A 20,874-nucleotide genomic window follows, 5' to 3' on the forward strand; every position below is an offset into this window, starting at 1 on the left:
CTATCCGACAGGAAGTAGGCAGGGCGGTCCCCGAGTCATTAGTGCAATCAGGATGGTTAATGTGAGGGAATAACATTGTCATCTCTTTTGCCTCCGTGGTCGGATCTATTGGTGTACGTTGAACAGCGTACATTTTGGATTGAGGTTATAGTGTGTTACTCCTCCATTATTTAATAGTATGGGGTGCCCATTAATTCCAGATTCCTCCGGAATATATTAATCTGTATTACTTGTTCCATTTATATGCATGAATAATTATAGTAGAAAATGTAAAGATACATATTAGGTCTTGGATATTACACTGTGCACAATGTAATCATGCTCTCTGCTTTACATTGTATTATATTTTAGAGAACAATCATACGAAAAACTAATTATAACATTCGGTATTCATCTCAATTATCTTTTGGAAATGTAAGAAGTATATTAAAGTACATTTCACCAGTGTGAGCTGGAGTAAAATGGATGCAAATGGACACAGCAGAAAGAGAACATATGGATTCGGTGATAAAACGCCTTTATTTTGAAGGCTTTTGGAGACGTGGAGGATGAAAGATTCGTCCGGAGTGAACTCATCCAGATGGTATGACATTTAAACCAAAACCAGATCAAAGACAACTGCAGAAGTGAGAGCGCTGTGTGTGTGTGTGTGTGTGTGTGTGTGTGTGTGTGTGTGTGTGTGTGTGTGTGTGTGTGTGTGTGTGTGTGTGTGTGTGTGTGTGTGTGTGTGTGTGTGTCTTTGTGTGTATGTTTGTCTTTGTGTGTGTGTGTGTGTGTGTGTGTGTCTGTGTGTGTGTGTTTGTCTTTGTCTGTGTGTCTGGTGTGTATGCGTGTCTGGTGTGTATGCGTGTGTCGGTCTGTTTTGTGTCTGTGTGCACATGTGTGTGCGTGCGTGTGTGTGCGTGTGTGTCTGTGTGTGCGTGAAAGATTGTGCATGTGCGTGTGAGTGAGACAACGTTCTAGGAAAAAAAAGGGTTGGCAAGACACACCAGAAAGACAGCGAGACATAGAGAGCAGAAAGGAGAAGAAACAGATTACATATTCATTACAGTCATCACAATATTCATCAAAACACTCATTGTTTTGCCCCTCCCCCCGAGACCACCTCTGTCAGCTGGGTGAGTCTTTCTCCACGCGCACACGAGCGTGCATACATTATCCGACGACAAACAACACGATCAACGCCGCTCTGATTGCAAGAAGGAGGTACCCTCCGCGGCATAACAACCGCCTCCCATTGTCTCGGCTGACAGCGAAGGTCATCAAAGTGAGGAGGAGAGGAGAAAGGGAGCAGGGAGACAGCTTTCAGCAGATCACACACATATACATACATACATAGAGAGCACACACACACACACACACACACACACACACACACACACACACACACACACACACACACACACACACACACACACACACACACACACACACACACACACACACACACACACACACACACACACACACACACACACACACACACACACACACGTACAGCACCTCCTCTTTGGGTTAATGAAGCGCAGTCCTATGCCGCTTGTTTTCCACTTTAAGAGGCTTGATTCAGGAGTGGTCCGCTCAGAGATGGAAGAGGGGGGTAATGACGGGAAAGGGGGTGGAGGGGGTGTGGATGAGGAGTGGGGGGGGGGGGGCTCATGGTATCGGTGCGGGGTTTGGCCTGGCTTGTGCATTATGAGGCCTGCGTTGCTCATTTCATGGCAAGTGTGCTGGAACAGATTATCCATGGCTGTGTAGAAAAGGGGAAGAGAGAGAGAGAGAGAGAGAGAGAGAGAGAGAGAGAGAGAGAGAGAGAGAGAGAGAGAGGGTGTCCAAAAGAAAGACACAGAATGAGCTGCCCTTCAAATCCTCCCAACAACAACAACACGCTCATATGTTCCCAAAAGTATTTATGTTATGAATCTCTCTCTCTCTCTCTCTCTCTCTCTCTCTCTCTCTCTCTCTCTCTCTCTCTCTCTCTCTCTCTCTCTCTCTCTCTCTCTCTCTCTCTCTCTCTCTCTCTCTCTCTCTCTCTCTCTCTCTCTCTCTCTCTCTCTCTCTCTCTCTCTCCTGTACTACCAAACTTTCGAATAGGTTAGGCTGTCTTAAAGATTCGGTGACCTCGTCGCCTTGGACAGAACGACGATCACTGGTTTAGAAGCTACGGGCTCTTCCAGGGAAGTCTCTGCTCTTCTGCCCCATCGTCTCCGCTCCCCATCCCCCGTCACTGCAGCGCGGGCGGCCGCGTTCCAATCGTACACCACTGCGGTGCGATCCCGGCGAACGATGACGATGGTTGTGTCGTTGTTGCTTTTGTTTTGTTATGTTCGGGCAGAGCGGGCGGGGTTCAAAGGGTAACCGTCGGCGACCACACGGAGGCCACTCAGGAGTTCCCCCTCCTGTCGACTTCCTGTCTCTGCGCTCGCATGAAAGAGGAGAGGACTCGCGGACCACCGGGCGAGGGGGCAGGACGTCCCGGCCCGGGAGGGGCCCCGACAACGTTTAAGGACCATGGCGGTCTGGGGGATCACCGTGGTAACCGTCTCTCCCGGCTCCACCGCGACATTCCGTTCCCGATTCAGATTTTTTTCAAAATCGCCTCGAAAACGATCATATAGAAAACAAATTATAAAATTGGTTTTCATTAAAAATTATCTTTTGGAAATGTTTATTTCACCAGTGTGAGCCGGAGTAAAATGGGTGCAAATGTACACAGCAGAAAGAGAACGTATGGATTCGGTGGTGCAACGCCTTTATTTTGAAGGTTCGGGGAGCTGAACTCATCTGCTTCCTCGTACCTAGTCTGCCGACGAGCATTTAGCCCGCCAATTGATGTAAACGGCAGCCTATAGCGCGCTGTTCCTCGATCCTGATGAGAGCACTTGCTCGACCATCCCTGTGCTGACCGTAGCACGTTCATGCCCAAGGGAGTAAGTGGTGTATCGCTGTTGTTTACATTCGCAGCTTGTGCGGCCACGCTAATTGCTGTCCGGCAGAGTGGTTTGGGTGATTCCGACCAATTATACTGGGAACGTATGATTTACTGAAACCAGGACGGACAGATACAAGGGTTTGTCTCACCCAGACCAGCAACCGTCTATCTCTGGCCGTCTGACCAACGGGTCAGTCCACAAAGCTTTGGTGCCTTGTAACAGTGTTGGTGGAATATCGGTTGGGATTCTTCCTCGTGTTTTATTCTTCAAATAACTCTAGCTGTGATGGCCAGCCAATGTTGAATGACAAACCCAATTAAAGGGAAAGTCCGAAAAAGTTTCCAAAAGTGAGGTAAAAGGTCCAAAAGTCACGGTCAAAGTTCGGAACCGCATTCATCCGGACCGATGTTTGGAGTTTCATGTTCTGCTATCATTATTTCGGAAAAAGTCACATTGTCATTCGGAAAACTGACTTTGCGTGTGCACCCGATGGTTAGGCCCCCGCTTTGATGAGTCATGGCTCCCCGGAATAAAAAGGCCTTTGCAAGTTCCCATGAGCACAAACATCCCACGGCATTCCGCCGCATTCCTCCGATCGGAACGTTTCCTCCCGGTGAATCCCATCCCCTGCGCCGCGCGCCTCGACATGCGGTGAATTATCCAAACCTGTCCGATACCGTGAACACTTTTCTGTACAATCATCTGTCTTTCCTTTTTGATTCGGGCCAGATAAAGCCTCTGTGAAGTCTGGCACAGCGCGTCTGCTGACCATCGTATCTCTCCCCCGCTGGCCTCTTCTTCTTCTTCCCCGCACGGTGTGCACCACAGGGGGACGTCAGTTAGAGATCTCTACCCGGCGCTCTTTCTACCCCCAATCTGGGAGAGAGACAAAGCCTTCAAAGAAGAGAGGTTCCTATCTAAGGCCTGGGTAAAAAGGCTTTAACCCCGGCATCCAGGGCAAGGGAAGAAAACTCTTCTTCTGTCCTTCTGTCCTCTCTCTCTCTCTCTCTCTCTCTCTCTCTCTCTCTCTCTCTCTCTCTCTCTCTCTCTCTCTCTCTCTCTCTCTCTCTCTCTCTCTCTCTCTCTCTCTCTCTCTCTCTCTCTCTCTCTCTCTCTCTCTCTCTCTCTCTCTCTCTCTCTCTCTCTCTCTCTCTCTCTCTCCTGAGGGGATTGCACCATGGGACACATATTTGTATTGCTGTGTGCCCACTTTTATACCGCGCTGCCCCCCGTTGAGAGGGTCCACACAGTATGGAGCAAAGGGCCATGCTGGAATGCCCATAATGCACTGTGGAAACTGTGACTGCTTTTGATTTAAATGGTTTCAGATGCGCCTTTTTTGGAGCCACACAGCAAGGAACAGCTGGTGCTGCTGCCGCGGCTATTGATATGCACAGCGAAGGGAAGAAAGGGGCTTCAGGACTCCTCGTGTAGACCCGTAGGTCAGCGTGTGTGTGTGTGTGTGTGTGTGTGTGTGTGTGTTTGTGTGTGTGCATGTCAAATCTTTGTTTTTACAGAATTCTGCTGTCCGAAGTAGAAAAAAAGACACATTTGCTATTCGATGATTGAGTTGCAGCTTCGCAGGTGAATTTCAAACACTTTATTTGTCATAATTCAACACACGGACCAATTGAAAGCCTCCATTATAGTTATGGATAACGGTCATGGATAATGGGTAGAAGTGGTGCTCCTGTTTGGAACTACTTCTTCAGCTCCACTGGGGTGAAAAGTCCATCTCTAACGCAACTTTCTCCTCCAATAAGGAATTGTTAAAGAATGGATTTGGCTAAATTAAGCAAAAGGTATTGCAATCGCTTGAAGCCTGACAAGAGAACAAAAGAAGACCTCACGTGGAGCTTTTACCTGAGGAGAATTTGAAATGTCCTGAATAACTTGCAGAATCTTCTCTTCCTTTATGTCTGCCCGGACCATTTCTCTTTGTCTCCCTTTATCTTTTTTTCTTTTTTAAATTCTTTGTTTTTATGGTCCGCCACACACCAAATATATATTTTCCTCACAATGAGGAAGTGAACACTGTGAGAGTGTGAAATAGTGTTAGTGTTACAATCACACACACACACACACACACACACACACACACACACACACACACACACACACACACACACACACACACACACACACACACACACACACACACACACACACACACACACCTCTATTGCTGCCTTTACCTGTAGACAGTGTGGAGAAGAGATAAGGCAGCATCAAACGCACAATGGCGTATTGATTTCCATGCCAACCAATCTCACCCAATCAAAAAAGGTCACGCTGGGCAGAAATCAAAAAGAGGGCCTCTTTGTTTCAGAATTGCATGCTGGGTAGCCTTCAGGCAGACAGATCCTGTGAGTGAGACAATTTGAAACGCGGCAGCTTTTCTTCTGCAGCTAACCACCTCATACGGGATGAGAAATTGGGAAAAACAGTATTGGTATCTGACCAATTTAATGGCTCGGATACCAGTGGGAGGAGGAAGAGCCAGTGTTTATATATTTATTTACTGCATTTGTTTGTTTGTTTGTTTGCCTTTTCCATCCTCTCTTTCACCTCAAATACAAACAGTTTGGTCCCGAATAGGAAACAGAAACCCGGTGTGCCTGTGTGTGTTTTTGTGTCTCCGTTGTGTTGTTTCGTTGATGACACCGCAACAGGGGCCCTTTCATCATCACCCACGCCCTTCTTCTCCCTCATAAGCCCCGCCCCCCGATCAGGATTAAGCCCGCCACTGATTGACAGGACAGCAGCTTACATCATTAGGGCCAGTGGGCGGGGCTTACCTAGACCCTCTCGGAGTGGTGCGGTCGAGTCGGGGGGGGGGGGGGGGGGGGGGGGTAAAAAGAGCATTTTTGATGTGTTGACGCTGACGTGTTTTAATAGCGGCTGCGGGTCACGTGTCGCGTGCCTTAATGAGACGGCGACGGAGTGTTTGATGTTGGCCTTCAAACCTCCTTTGGTGTAGGATGGTTCTCGTGTCCACAGCTACGCCCCCCCCCCCCCCCCCCCCCCCCCCCCCACCCCGAACCGCCACAGCCACCACCGACACCACCACCACCCCCACCACCCCCCCCCCCCCCCCCCCCAACCACACCCGCCACCCCCGCCCCCACCACCACCCACTGCCCCAGTTCCTCCCTTTCTTCTCCCTGCATGTATGTTGCCCTACACGCAAAATATGTTCACGCACTTTCTCTTTGTCCCGGAGAATTCGGCGGCCCCGTCTCGTGATGAGTGACGCCATTGTGGTTCTGAGTACGATAAAGGGCAAATGGTGATTTTGTGCGTGTGAGTGTGTGTGTGTGTGTGTGTGTGTGTGTGTGTGTGTGTGTGTGTGTGTGTGTGTGTGTGTGTGTGTGTGTGTGTGTGTGTGTGTGTCACTTTTCTAAATAATAATTTCCTTTATATGCCTGTGTACCTCCACACACACACACACACACGCACACACACACACACACACACACGCACGCACGCACGCACACACACGCACACACTTTCGCCGAGGCAGTCAGTGCAGCTTACCAAAAACGCCGCAACCGCTCTCCTCTGTGAGCGCTCCTGCTAACCGGTATGCTAATTTCCTGTGATGATCACAGGGGCGCGAGGATAAAAGTGCCGTGCTTAACGCACTTTGTCGGTTGCTATGGTAACCTGAAACTGGGAAGCAAAATCAATATGGCCCTGCCTCATTTGCATAGAGTCACAGGGAAACGCTTTCAAAAGAGAAACACGAGTAGGAACAACAACAACAGTGAGAGAGCGGCGAGGAAGAAGAAGTGCTTCGTGAGGCGGGACGCAGACAGAGGGAGAGAACGCGAGCGAAAGAGGGAAAGAAAGAAAAAATTATGAAAAAAAGACAAGATAGCCGAGATAAGTTAGCCGTCGCTAGACGGCAGTGGAACAAGAACAACAAGAACAACATTGGTTGAGACAAAGCAGGAACCCAGTCCTCTGTGGCGGGCCGGTGGTGTGTGTTTTATTATTTTTTACATGTGTGCGATCTCGGTGGATCTCGATGCGTATCCCTCCAGTACATTCGCGCGGGGGGGGGGGTTCGCTTGATATGCAACCCCGCGCGCTACCGGCTGTGAAGCTTTGAAGTTCTTCACAGGGCCGAGGAGCTATGATTGCCGCTGTGGTCCGCGGAACCTTCTCCAAACAGGCCGACGTGCTAGAACCGCGTGCTAGCAGCGGCAGCAGCGACGTGATACTGTGAATTCACGAGAGAAGCACCGAACAGGAGTGCCATGGTGGCAGCCCCCCTCTCCCCCCCCCCCCCTCACAGACGCTTATCGGAAACCAGCCCACCCCCCACCCCCAAACCCCCACGCCAATTACACTGAGTGAGGGCTTAATTAGTGGTAAATTATCGGTGTTCCTCAATGGGGACGCAGACACTTTATGAATAATGTGATTTATTCCGCTCAATCTGCGCGACTTTCATATCACATTTGTCCTGATGTTGTGTCCATATGCCCAAGATGGTTGTGAGACATCTCGATTTCCCAGTCAACGCAACATGCAGGGATGAGTGTAGTCACTTAATGTAGTTGTAGATGTCTAGGAAACCTAGCCGTATGCAACGTCTTGGCATTGCAATGAGTAGGGTTATCCCAGGATATTGTATTCCATTCCAGCGTTTTAGGACACAAACAAGACAAGGAGTCAACGGGACAATTTCTTCACAGGACTGTTCTGCATTCCGTTTGACAGCATAACATTAAACATGTTCTGTTCACAGGCCGTGGGCCTTTTAGGTAAGTGGTAAGGGGACGAGACAAGTTCCAGTGTACCCCGGGCTCCAGGCTGGCCAGTAAAAGCCGCAGAGAGGAAACATAATAGCGCACAGGATACCATTCATTAATGTCGGTGGTCTGCGAGTTGGTCGGGTGCCAGTAACCTCATGGCGGCCCATAACGCTGCATGTTAAAGAGACAATAAATGACTCCGAAACACAACCCACAACAGCTGTGACCGGCGCTGGCCGGTCTCACATGAGAGCAGATGAAAGAGCCCCTCGTTTTAAAAAAGGCTAAATCTGTGCGTTAATCCTCGCTGGGTACACAACGTCAACGTCGGCACGTCTGACATACTGTATCTGCTGTCGTCGTATCAGGCCGACACTGAGCGGTACGTCCGAATAGGGGAAGAGGCAGTGGTGCCAGGTTGGGCCTGATTTCCCGCCCAATCTGGCAACGCTGGCTGTAGCGCGCTACAGCCAGCGTTGCCAGATTGGGCGGGAAATCTGGCCCAACCTGGCAACACTGGAAAGAGGAACGCTTGGCTGCGGCCCAAGGCCACAAGCTGTTCCGGGGAGAGAGACTGGCGTGTCACTCTCTAAGCACTCGTTTCATTTTCGTTTAGCACCATGGCTAATCTACACAGGGCTCCCTAATATACAGCGACCATTAGTGGCATCCCGGCGGCCATTGGTGCCTCACATTGTTGCGAGGAGGGAGGAAACAGAAGGACAAACGCAGTCCCTTGTTGTCGGTGACGTAGCTATTTTGACGTGACATATGCGACACGCTGCCTAAAGATTTTTGTGGTCGCCGACGAAGGAATTCCACAAGTCCCAGGAATCTTTTGGAATGTGTAGGAATGGAGGGGGGAGTGGGGAAGAGACAACGTTGTGCTACAGAAAAACAAGATGAAAGGTTTGGGAATGGAATTTGGTGCGATGAATGCTGGTTCTTCTTCTTCTCCGGCATATTTGACACGAGAGGGCAAATTACAAAATGGCGGCGACGTCATTGTTTCCCCGAGGACAAACCAATGAGGCTCCGATGGCCTGGGGGCCAGTGGGGTCCCCTCCTCCGGCGCGTTGAAGCCCCGGTGTGGTATCTCTCAAGGAAGAGCCAAGCAAACAACCGCAAACACTGACATCATCCGTAGGAGCTCATCAAGCATGACATCATTTGAGGGCGTTGGTGTGTGTGTGTGTGTGTGTGTGTGTGTGTGTGTGTGTGTGTGTGTGTGTGTGTGTGTGTGTGTGTATGTGCGTGTGTAATTGTTGGGTGTGCTGTTCAAATAATTATGCAGAAAAACGATTAATATTTCCCTTTTATTTGTCTCAAAGGGAAATGCCACTTGCTCATGGAATAAAGGCTTATTCAGTAATGAGGGGGTTGTAAACTAGGGTTACGTACAGGGTTAGTGACTAAAATGTACTAAAACCCAATGGGAACATCAATATGACGTTTTAATGAATATATGCAAACAGCAAAGAAAAGTGGCTGTCGCCCTGCGTGGTCGTGAATGTGTGAATGAATGGTTGTGAGTCACTTTGGATAAAAGCGTCAGCAAATTCCCCTGAATGTCTTCAAATGTGAGGACGTTCATCCCCTCCACTATGATTGTGTAGCACCTAGTAAACCTCGAAATAAGCCATAACCATCCCAATAGGAGGCTGTTGTCCAGCGAGGACATCATCAGACTAGCCCGTGTTGGACATTGTTTTAGTGTTTTTTAGCAAAAGGACCGATTCAAGGGGGAATCTGCCTTAGTTCCCTAGCAGAGCTGTTCAACAACTCTTCCTGTCTGGTCCATAGGCCCAGGACAAGGAGCTCTCTAATTAGTGTTTCCTCTGCTTAACCAAAGGCTCCGGGCCAATCTGCCGACACATCAAGGTGGGCTTAGAGAGTCCTTTACAAGCTCATAAACCTGGCATGATGACCAAAACACACACACACACACACACACACACACACACACACACACACACACACACACAGTCGCCCTCACACACACACACACACACACAGTCGCCCTCACACACACACACACACACACACACACACACAGTCGCCCTCACACACACACACACACACACACACACACACACACACACACACACACACACCACACACACACACACACACACACACACACACACACACACACACACACACACACACACACAGTCGCCCTCACACACACACACACACACACACACACAGTCGCCCTCACACACACACACACACACACACACACACACACACACACACACACACACACACACACACACACACACACACACACACACACACACACACACACACACACACACACACACACACACACACAAAATATAAATCCTAAAACAGACTCAGAAGCAATGTGGTGCAAGACTGGGATTACTGGTTATTCTGGACAACCCCACACTGTTTAAACCACGTCATCACTGCGCTTCAAAGCACATTCATTGCGTCCTAATATCACGTGCATCGACTACTACCTCCAGTTTTAGTGTTTTCCATCCATATCTTCAAATAATAACAGACACGTTTGAAATATTTATACACATGGTAAACAACTGCGATATGTAATTTCGTAATAACAACGCTCTCTATTAGTAACTGGGGTGATTTCCCCACTGAGTGCTGTGCGCTGCATGAGAATAGCAGATATACTACGCAGTTATGAATTATAGATCGATTTCTTGCTAGATAATGTAACCTCTCGGCTTTCTTTGGCGCGGGCTGCTTTGTTGGCGGATCAGGCTCAGTCAAGTCAAGTGTATCTGAGGCCCCCGCTGCACAAAGTCATGTCTCAGGGCAAATGCTGCGCACGGGCAAACGCACACATGCACTTACACAGGCACATACACATACACTAGCATATGCACGTATACACACACATGCATATGCATATGCATATAGGCACATGCATATTCGCAAATGTGCATACACAGTCATACACACGTACACATGCATAAGCAAATGCACATGTGCAAATACACATGGGAATACACACATATGCACACATGTGCGTATGTAAACAGAGGTAATATTAATTAGAAAAAACACCCCCACACACACGTACAAGAGATGAACACACACACACACACACACAAGGCATGAATGCACGCACACACACACACAGGAATGCAGGAGGTGGTGGTTCATACCAGGGCCGATGAGGGAGTGGTGATGAGGGCCTGTAGGTCCAGCTTGGGGGTAGTGCAGGGTGCTGATGGGAGAAGCACCCTGGCCCCTCTCCCAGTCCCTGCGTCACACGCCCTTCACCCTAAAGTGCAGGACAGCTGCTTTAACGACATCTCCCAGCGTACACAGTACAGTAAGGCTTAACGCCAAGTCAACCACCTCATCCCACGTCACCGATGTGTCGTCTTTTAATGAAAGGTCTTAGTTTCATTTAAACATCTTTAAGTCGAGTTTTGGGACGCTTCTCACATCAGCCATACGTCATCTTTTAATGAAAGATCATAGTATCGTTGAATGATTTTTTAATTCGAGTTTTAGGATGTTTCTCACATCACTGATACGTCATCCTTTAATGAAAGATCATGGTATCGTTGAAAGATTTTTAATTCGAGTTTTAGGACTTTTCTGACATCAGCCATACATCAACTTTTAATGCAAGATCATAGTATCGTTGAAACATCTTTAAGTCATGTTTCAGGACGTTTGTCCTTCGTTGACTTTGAATCGGTTGTGACGAGGAAGCGTCAGGCTAATGAAGCTCTCGGTGTGGTCCTCTCAACCGGCCGCGCGTAAGTGAAGGAGCCCCCGTCAGCCCGACGCAGGGCTCCCCCCCTGGAGCTCAGCGTAGGACGAGGGTGTTCAACGCGGGACGCGGAGAACCTCCCAATCACCTCCGCTGTGCGAAAACACACGCACACGCACAAACGCGCGCACACGCAAGGCCAAACCGGGTGCAGGGGTAGGGAGAGTATTAAAAAGAGATCACTCCAAAGTTATAACAATGATGGACTGATAGAAGGGCTTAATTTCACTTGACCCGCGGCCACTTTCATCAGATCGCACGCCTTCAACTCCGAGCTGATTCATTATTAAATATTGGGGGTGGGGAGGGGGGGGGGGGGGGTGGGGGGTGGTTGGGTACGGTTCTCGTTTGATGCTCCCTTCGAATGCGTTTTTGCTGACAGATAAAAGTTATATTATGATTCGGCCCTCGTCTACCACATGCCAGATCAGAGCAGATGGCAGATGCTCGCATGGTACCAGGGCTCTGCTGATACTGCACCGTACTGGACCAGAGGTTGGGCGGTCTTACAGCAGACCTTGTGGACATCTTAGATCTTTTTATCATGTTTGCTACACTTTCTATTGATTCTGCAATGTATAAGATAAGATGGTTTTACAAATTTTCAGTAAATCGAATGCCTAGCACTTGCTTTTAGGAATATATTTACTGTACCGACAGCAATATAATGTTTCTCTTTCTTCTGGTAAATGTACGTAGGCTATTGTATGTTGCTCTGGATAAAAGCACTTAATGTCAATGTAAACTACTATACACATAGATTCGGCACTGTTGATAATTGATATAGCTTCAACGAGGGGCATAGCCCTGCTCTATAATCATTCAGATCCTATTCTGGTTGGCTTTTGACATAGTTGTTTCTTGCAACGAGTCGAATCAACCGACACGCACTACTAAGGTATACTTCGCCCTTCACACCGAGGGGTTGTGAGGAAAAGACGATCCCGCAATCTGTCACAAATCAACGAAAATATGAAACACGAATGCCCCCTTTGATGCTGCAGATGGTAACTATGCGGTGCTATAGTAGTAGCGTTCACTGGAGGCTGACTCCAGATCAATGGGGGGGGGGGGGACTTTGTGAAGCGCAGAGCCCCCGTGCCCTATATCCCCACCTCCCACAGGACCCCGATAGCACACTCGCGCATAGCTGCCAGTGAACGTGAAGCGAGCTCCGCTGGATGGAGAGGCAGCATGCACGAGGCCCTGACTCTGACACACGGCGTTTGAATCCCCTCGCATTAACGAGCGTTCGTTCACGGCCACGCCCGTGGGTGCCGGTGAACAGAACGTGCGGGGTGTGTGTGTGTGTGTGTGTTTACTCTGCGGCGGGGTCGGGGCCAGCTAAACACTGTAATTAAGTGGAGAGCGGGAGGGTCCTGGGAGGGTTCACGCCAGGATCCTCTTAGTGTGCGGGCCGCGTCCCCTGGCGTGTGGGAATGTGTGGAATAGCTGCGGTCTCATTAACGCTTTCCTCGATCCAGCGCATCTGGAGGAGCTCCAGCGCCACCTCTGCACGCACATTAACGCACACACACACACCACACAAATACATGCACACACACACACAAACAAACAAATACGTGCACACACACACACACACACAAACAAACACACTCAAACACACAAATAAATACACACACAAATACACGCACACACACAAACAAACAAAAAAAGACACATACACACACACACACACACACACACACACAAATAAATACATGCACACACACACACACACACAAACAAACACACTCAAACACACAAATAAATACAAACACAAATACACGCACACACACACACACACACAAATACACACACACAGTCACACTAACAAATACATGCACACACACACAAACAAACACACTCAAACACACAAACAAATACACGCACACACACAAACAAATACATGCAAACACACAAACAGACAAACTCAAACAAACACACGCATACAAAAATACATGCACACACACACACACACACACACAAAGGTGACCTTTGGAAACCTTGTCACGACGAGCCACAGAGCGGCGTTGTGTTTCTGTGAACGGTTATTCTTCCTTCATTCTTTCTCATCATTAAGTCATCTTCTTTTTTATCGGTGGACCGACAGCTCATTCACAATTTCCTTGTAATATACGACCAACCGTGAATACGAAAATAAACCCAAGGGCACGGTTGGATTTTCTTCCCATGTCGACTCTCCTCACAGAGTAGAGCTGCTGTCTCTGTCCCATGAGTGTTGGGCTGTACCAGTAATGCGTTAAAGCTCCCATCACCGGCCCATACAGTATGCAAGTCCAGGAGCTGTCTCTCCACAAAGCAGCCCATTGTTCTGAGAGCCTCTTATCACAAGAGTCTCTGTGTGTCTGTGTGTAAGAGTTATAGGGGAACGGGAGGAAATGCCGTGCTTCGTCACAAATGAAGGTAAAAAACAACACAAACGAAACAGACACAGCTTTGTATCTTTGTGTGTGTTATCTGATTGGGCTGTTGAGTTAGTATGACTATACAAAGTGGAGCGGAACCAAAACTGGTTTTGGTTCCGAGTGAGTGTGTGTGTGTGTGTGTGTGTATTAGTATGTGTGTGTGTGTGTGTGTGTGTGTGTGTGTGTGTGTGTGTGCATGCTGAGAATGTGTCAGTAATTAGTAAAATAGTTGCTGAATAAACAAACACAAAGACACACACACACACACACCTGAAAAGCATCTTTTTCTTTCACACACACACACACACACACACACACACACACACACACACACACACACACACTAATCTTCAAGTGAACCAGATTACCAAAGACAATCAATGAGGCCTTATCACCCAGAAGGCAACGTGTCTGCGCTCTCTGACGGACGGACCGACTGAGAGTTCAGAGCGGTAGAGAAAAAAACTCTCCGCTAAACCTAAACACACGAAGAAACCTGAAAGAACCAAACAAACACAACAACAACGCCGCAACAGACACCGACTCTGGCCTTGAGTCTGAGACCGTGACGGATCCAGAAAGGCCAACCGGTGACTTTTGGAGGAGCTAATCTGTTGTGTTTGCTGCGGCTCAGCGAGCCAGCGCTGTGAGGCCACACAGGGCTGTTGGTCCTTGTGCGGCGGTGTTGAGATGAAAGGGCATACACCACTTAGCCCGCCACTTGTATCACCTTTATATATTTATTTCCCTGAAGTTTTTCCAAAAAGAAAAACTAAAAACAAACCCGAAGAAAGGGGATGCGACGTCATGGCAGACACTTTGGTTGGATCGCACCAGATTGCGGTACGGGTGAGTCAACACGTGTGAGCAAACGCTGCTGCTTTGTGAGACCATCTGCATCACCCTTGATGTGTTACAGCACACCCTTGACACCATGAAGCGTACCCCCGCCCACCCCGAACAACACAATCCAGACGAGACGTATCTTCCCGTCCTCCTCTGGTCTGGCTGGGAGTCTGGACTCCTCCGCCCTCCAGGACCAGCACCCCCCCCCCCCTCTACGTCTCTATTGGCTCCCCAGGCCCCGGGCTCTCCGTCTGGCCCGCCGCGGGGGCCCGACCCCAGGCTTCGACCCCGGGCCTCGGACCCCTGGTGCATCAAAGGCCCCTTATGGAGGATGTTAATATTTGCTCAGGTGGGACTCCTGGGACCCCCCTTGTATGGGCATAGTCTGCGCTCCGAGTGTATAAATATAGCAGAGGGGGACGGAGGAACGTCTGGTCACGGCGTGGCTCGGTGTGTGTGTTTGTGTGTGTGTGTGTGTGTCAGTGTGTGTGTGTGTGTGTGTGTGTGTGTGTGTGTGTGTGTGTGTGTGTGTGTGTGTGTGTGTGTGTGTGTGTGTGTGTGTGTGTGTGTGTGTGTGTGTGTGTGTGTGTGTGTGTGTGTGTCAAGGGGACAGGAGAGAGTAGATGTTAGAGTAGATGCTGTCAGAGAAAAACATTAAACAGTCCCACGCAGCCACACACTCACACACACACACACTCAGGTACACACACACACACACACACACACACACACACACACACACACACACACACACACACACACACACACACACACACACACACACACACACACACACACACACACACACACACACACACACACGTCCACACACCCGACTCGATTCCCAGACTGCTGGGGGACCATAGCCTCCACTTGAACCAGCCTCATGACTCGGCGCTGCTTTCTTCTCGTTGACCTCCAGCCCCGCGACTAACCCGCAGTCATGGAGGACGTCGACGGGACAGCTGGGGACAAAGGGAGCTGTCTCGCCCTCCCCCCCCCCCCCCCCCGTCCCGTCCCGTAGACCTCCTACCTCCCGCCTGGTCCGCCTCTCATGACCCCTCTCTTCCATCGCCTTTGAACTTCCTCCGACTCCGACCCGACCTGACCGCGGCTCCGTACGCGGGACCCCCGCTTCACTTTGGGGGGGCCCTCCTCGTGAGAAGCCCCCCCAGCTTGGAGCTTCAGGGGAAGGGGAGGAAGAGAGATAGAGCCCTGCTTTTGGACGTAGTTCAGCAGGGCTGAGGTGTATCCGACAACCAGTCCATCCTCGTAGCTTGGTATTAATTCAATTCCATTGTATTTCTATAGCCCTTAATCACAGGCACAGTCTCAAAGGGCTAAATAGGCTGTACATTTACGACTCCCCCCAAATCCTAGCCCCCCAGAGGGCAAGAAAAACACACCCATTACCAGCAAACAATTTGCAGTGACGTACACAAAAGCTCCAGAAACCCCAAGCGTCACTTTTTTCGTACTCCAATCTGCTACATTTACATTTAGGGGCATTTAGCAGACGATTTTATCCAAAGCAGCTGACAGCAAGTACTATCTTCAGAAGAAAGAGAAAAAAACATATATCGCTGTCGTCGCAGTAAGGATGTTGTGCCAAGCACTAATAATTGTAATAACTGTCTCTACTAATGCCACAGCCCCCCCTGCTTTCTACCGACTGGAAACACGACCCATCGAGGTGCAGTGTCCCATCTCCCACCGCCATACGTTCGGCCCATAGGAAACTTCTTGAAGATTCCAGTCCGTCGCATCAGAGGAGCAGGGGGCCGCTTACATCCCTGGATCCATCAGACCCGAGGATGAAGTGTTACGCAACCCCATCTCCCTGACAATAGGCACACGGCGGTGGAAAGAACCTGCAGCAGCACAGTGTCAAAGCACACATAAACAAAGGCCCAGACCAGCACAGATCTGGGCCTTTGATACGTGCTCCCATGACGGAGAGATGGAAAAATGGAAGAAAAAACAAAGCAAACCGTTGGATCTTTGCGCTACCCCTGGTAAAACACCCGTGGTGAACGTGAATGTGTGAAAGAAGTATATATTTTCTGTTAAAATATCAAACAAAAAGTTTGGGTGTATAATTCTGATAAATTCTCAAATAGTGCCCATGTATGAATTGAGTCTCTGATATTAGGAAATAATTCTTAATTTTTGGAGAGTAAACAATTACATTTTAAAGTTAATCATTGATGTAATTGATAGATTGGTATATAAAACAGGACAGAATGATGTCCTTGAGCAATGACCTATCTAAACAAAAAGTCTTACACTTTCACAAGACTAAACTAGTTGCCTCACATGAAACAATATTTTAATACTTTGGGAATTATTTTGTCACCACTTCAAGTAATAATATGTGTAACAATCAGCGGTTATCACTAGCATTCCGAAACAATTACGTTTTGCCTACGTGTATTTGTCCTTTGAACAGAGCTTTGTTTTTTGTTTGGTTAGCTGTTAGCAACAAGCTAGTGGGCTAGGGTGGTTAGCTAAGTGCAAGCGCAGTTCTACCACAGATGGGCAATCAATGGTGGGTCTATGAGGGTCTGCAAAGCACTGAGATTGCCGTTTTTAGAAAGGGCTCCCAATTCTCTACACATAACTTTTTTAGTGAATAACAACGAAAAGATTGGGGTTAAGAGGGAGATTTAGTGTTGCGTTCATTCATTGAATTAGTTAGCCTGCTACTAATTAAGATCTAACTGACACCCCTAGAATACAAACTTTGGCCACATGCAGAGTCCCAAAGACAGAATGTATAAAAGGGAAATGATTGATGACTGGACCCCCAAATGGGATTACCAGGGCCAGCCCACTATCCCTGATTGGCCTTATACCGGGTATCTCACACCCGGTAATAAATAAATTAAAAATAAAGATGTTACCACTACGACACAGCATTAATTCATACATTAAAATGTAAGCAGGCTTCTCCTTCTGTTAATGAATTGCAGCAGCTCTTTGTGGAAGAAAATCCGAATTAATATATCACATGCATTGGACACTGTGGCTGGTGAATCATATAAAACATTTAAATGAATGAATTAATTTTAGTTATTTTCCCCACAAATTGTACATTCCAAAATAGTTGCAGTCCTGGTTTTGCTTTTCCTGTGTGTAACACATTTTGTGCACATTGAAAGAAAGGTCTAGCCTGGTCCTACCAGACTCTCCTACTTCATTTCATTTGCACAGAGAGTCTGGACATACTCAATTGACAAAACGTTAACTCACTTGAAGGAGGGTGTCTGTTGAAGTTCAGAACTATTGGATCTGCCCAGTGCCACTCTGGATCTGCCATAACCAATCGCTAACGTTAGGCCGGGAATCACGCAGGCTGTAAACAAACCAAACACTGTGCGTGAAGAAGTCCTCAAGAGAGCCGACTTTGACTTTTCTCTGTTCGCTGATCGGACGCAGAAAATTTGGACGGAGAAAACCCACTAACATGTACCGCAGACCCAGACGTAGTACTGAAGGGAAATAAAAAAAATTAACGAAAGTACTTAGGCTGGCGGTGCCACGCTAAGAAACTGTTATCGTACTTATTTTAACAATTTATACTGCTACAATATAATACAACTTTACGTTCATGCCAAATGTGTTTGCCTGAAACCTTACAATCGCAGTGTTGTGACCAGAGAGCAGGTTCCATCTATAAGTGAGTTCTGGAATGTCTTTCGTATTGACCTTCCCCATCTGAAACTCAGGAAATGTCAATCTTTGATGGCCAATTTAAGAATAACCTGTGAATGATGATAACGCTGCTATTGTAAATCCAATCCAATAGGATTTGTTACATACAATATTGATCACTTTTCTTATCGCTGGAGTCCAGGACATATCCAATTTCAGCTGTTCGCCTTGACCTTCACGGCATTATAAAGCATCTCCTTCTCAATATTTTACACTGGGAATATGAAGACGTAATTTCTGTGCATTTCTACGACTGCACGAGTTAACTTGAGTGCGTATTCTTCTCAAGTCTATCTTTGTGTTTTTAATTAATACTATGGAGTATGGACATATCTACGCCTGCGTTTTTGTTTTATGTCTCCTCTCCACATGAATTAACCGAGATGAGACATTAAAGCTTATAGTTTGAGTGTACATATGGTGTAATTAGTACAAAACCACGTTGCAATACTCCTACTCAAATATTCTCTTTTTACACACTGCAACAAAAAAAAAAAGATCTTGGGGATATTTCTGCCTTCCATTTATTTTTATTTTTTTAACCAGTTCTTTATATCAAGTTAAAAGGAGGGAGCTGTACCACTATATGCAGTCCTCCCTATCCTGCCCCGGATCCACTGAACTCTCTGCTGCCCGTAAGACAGCTTTAATGTGAACAGAATTATAATAGTCACTCACTTTCGTTTCAACCCATGCGTCTTCTCCTCTCATCAGGAGAATGATTCACTCACCGACGTTCGCACAATGCTGTTGGAGATAATGAGGCGAGCTTGGTCCAACATGGTTCCTGCTTACACCCACGGTAATATCTGTACTCTAGTATCTTGAGAGTACAGAGAATGCCTGTACTGTTTCAGACAGCGAGTGAAACACCAGATAACACATAGAAAAATTGATGTGTGCATGTAGCGGTTCATTTAAATTGTCGCGAGCCTCAACAAATCATCGCTGTTGTCTGTTTGACTTTCAGAACTCTGTAAATGCCCTCTTACTTAATTCCTTATGAACACTTGAGATATTCCTCACGGCTAATTAACCTGAAACAGGACATTTTCCGAACGATACGTTTGCTAATATTGACAAAATGGAGACGCAACAGTTGCCTCTGGAAATTCACTAAGTCAGACTGTTTAAAATAAACAATAGCTTGGGGATTCTTTCTGGACGTAAAAGCTAACAACACAGTTAATCAATATTTAAACCAACAATCATCAGCCCCTTAATGAAAACGGTGGCCTCAGGCCCTTGGCAATAGTCCATTATGTGCATTTCATTGACACTGGAAGGGGAATCGATACAAGACAAGGGTAAAGAATAAACACCCACTCTGATGTATCGGTACAGGTAGGACACCATGATAATTAATAATTAATATCAACACCATTGTCTGGGACCGCCCCCCATCCCTGAAGGGCGGTTATTAGTTCTACCGCAATAAGGCAATTAAATGGAGTAAACCAGTTTATGATATGAGATAAGCACATGGTGGAGGAATCTATATCAATTACATTTTATGGCAGAGCATGCAACACAATATATTTAACGACGCGAAGAAATCCCATTTCAACCCAGAGAAATTGGATGAAATATGGTAACACTAACATGAATATTTTACTATCACAATTCTTGATTCTTCCAGAGAGTGAACTTTCACTTTCAGTCGACTTTCTCTCTAGAGAGTTTTTAATATTTATTTTTTGGGATAGTCCTAAAAGTCCTTCAAAAGTTGTTTGAAAATATTATAATGTACTGAATGTCACACTGAAGGTTGAGGGGTAAGGATTCTGAATATCGTGGCCAGATATCATTCCTTATGACATGTCTCTGAATTCAAGTAGTTCATCACTTTGAGGATTGTGATATATATGATCAATATGTTATCTAACATAATGATCACATTTTGGTTAAAAGCTTGAGAGAAAGATATGATATATCATGTTTAACTCAACGTAGCTAACACAAACATAAAGAAATGGAAATTACCTTTAAGGGTGAAAAAGTCCTGCTGCTCTCATTTAGACACTATTTAGGCACTACTAGGCACTGCTCCAATTAACCTTAACGAGCAGCATCCTGTGAAGGTCTCGTTAAGATGCCAGGAAACAGGAATACCTGAGCCCCCGCAAACTGGGCTGGGGTAACACGCAGACTTCATGCTTCAAACAAGAGCCCCTAATCATATCAGAGAAGCATTTTCCTAGGTGAGGAGGCTGGGTTCATGTAGCATGTTTTGAGCGGATAAGAGCGAGCGTAGAAAGGGAAAGGTTACACTGGAGATGGAGCTAACCCTTGACCCCAAGCTGGGTGATATGGAATGCAGTGGACATTTGAAACGGTTTAGCAGAGGGTCACCAGGTGTGTGTATGACGTACATTGTATCATTAAAAGTGCATGCAATGTGGTGTCGA

At 47.3% G+C, this 20,874-nt stretch overlaps 1 protein-coding gene across 1 annotated transcript in view; it reads right to left on the minus strand.

Annotated features, from left to right (window-relative positions):
* Positions 1–15,064, minus strand: part of LOC130380101 (axin-2-like) — a 38,537-nt gene extending 23,473 nt beyond the window's left edge. The window contains exon 1 of the mRNA XM_056587284.1: positions 14,969–15,064. Within this exon, the coding sequence (XP_056443259.1) occupies positions 14,969–15,064 (96 nt within the window). The remainder of the gene's footprint in view (positions 1–14,968) is intronic.
* Positions 15,065–20,874: the final 5,810 nt, after the last annotated feature.

Source organism: Gadus chalcogrammus, chromosome 3, assembly GCF_026213295.1.
Source record: "Gadus chalcogrammus isolate NIFS_2021 chromosome 3, NIFS_Gcha_1.0, whole genome shotgun sequence".
NCBI lineage: Eukaryota > Metazoa > Chordata > Actinopteri > Gadiformes > Gadidae > Gadus > Gadus chalcogrammus.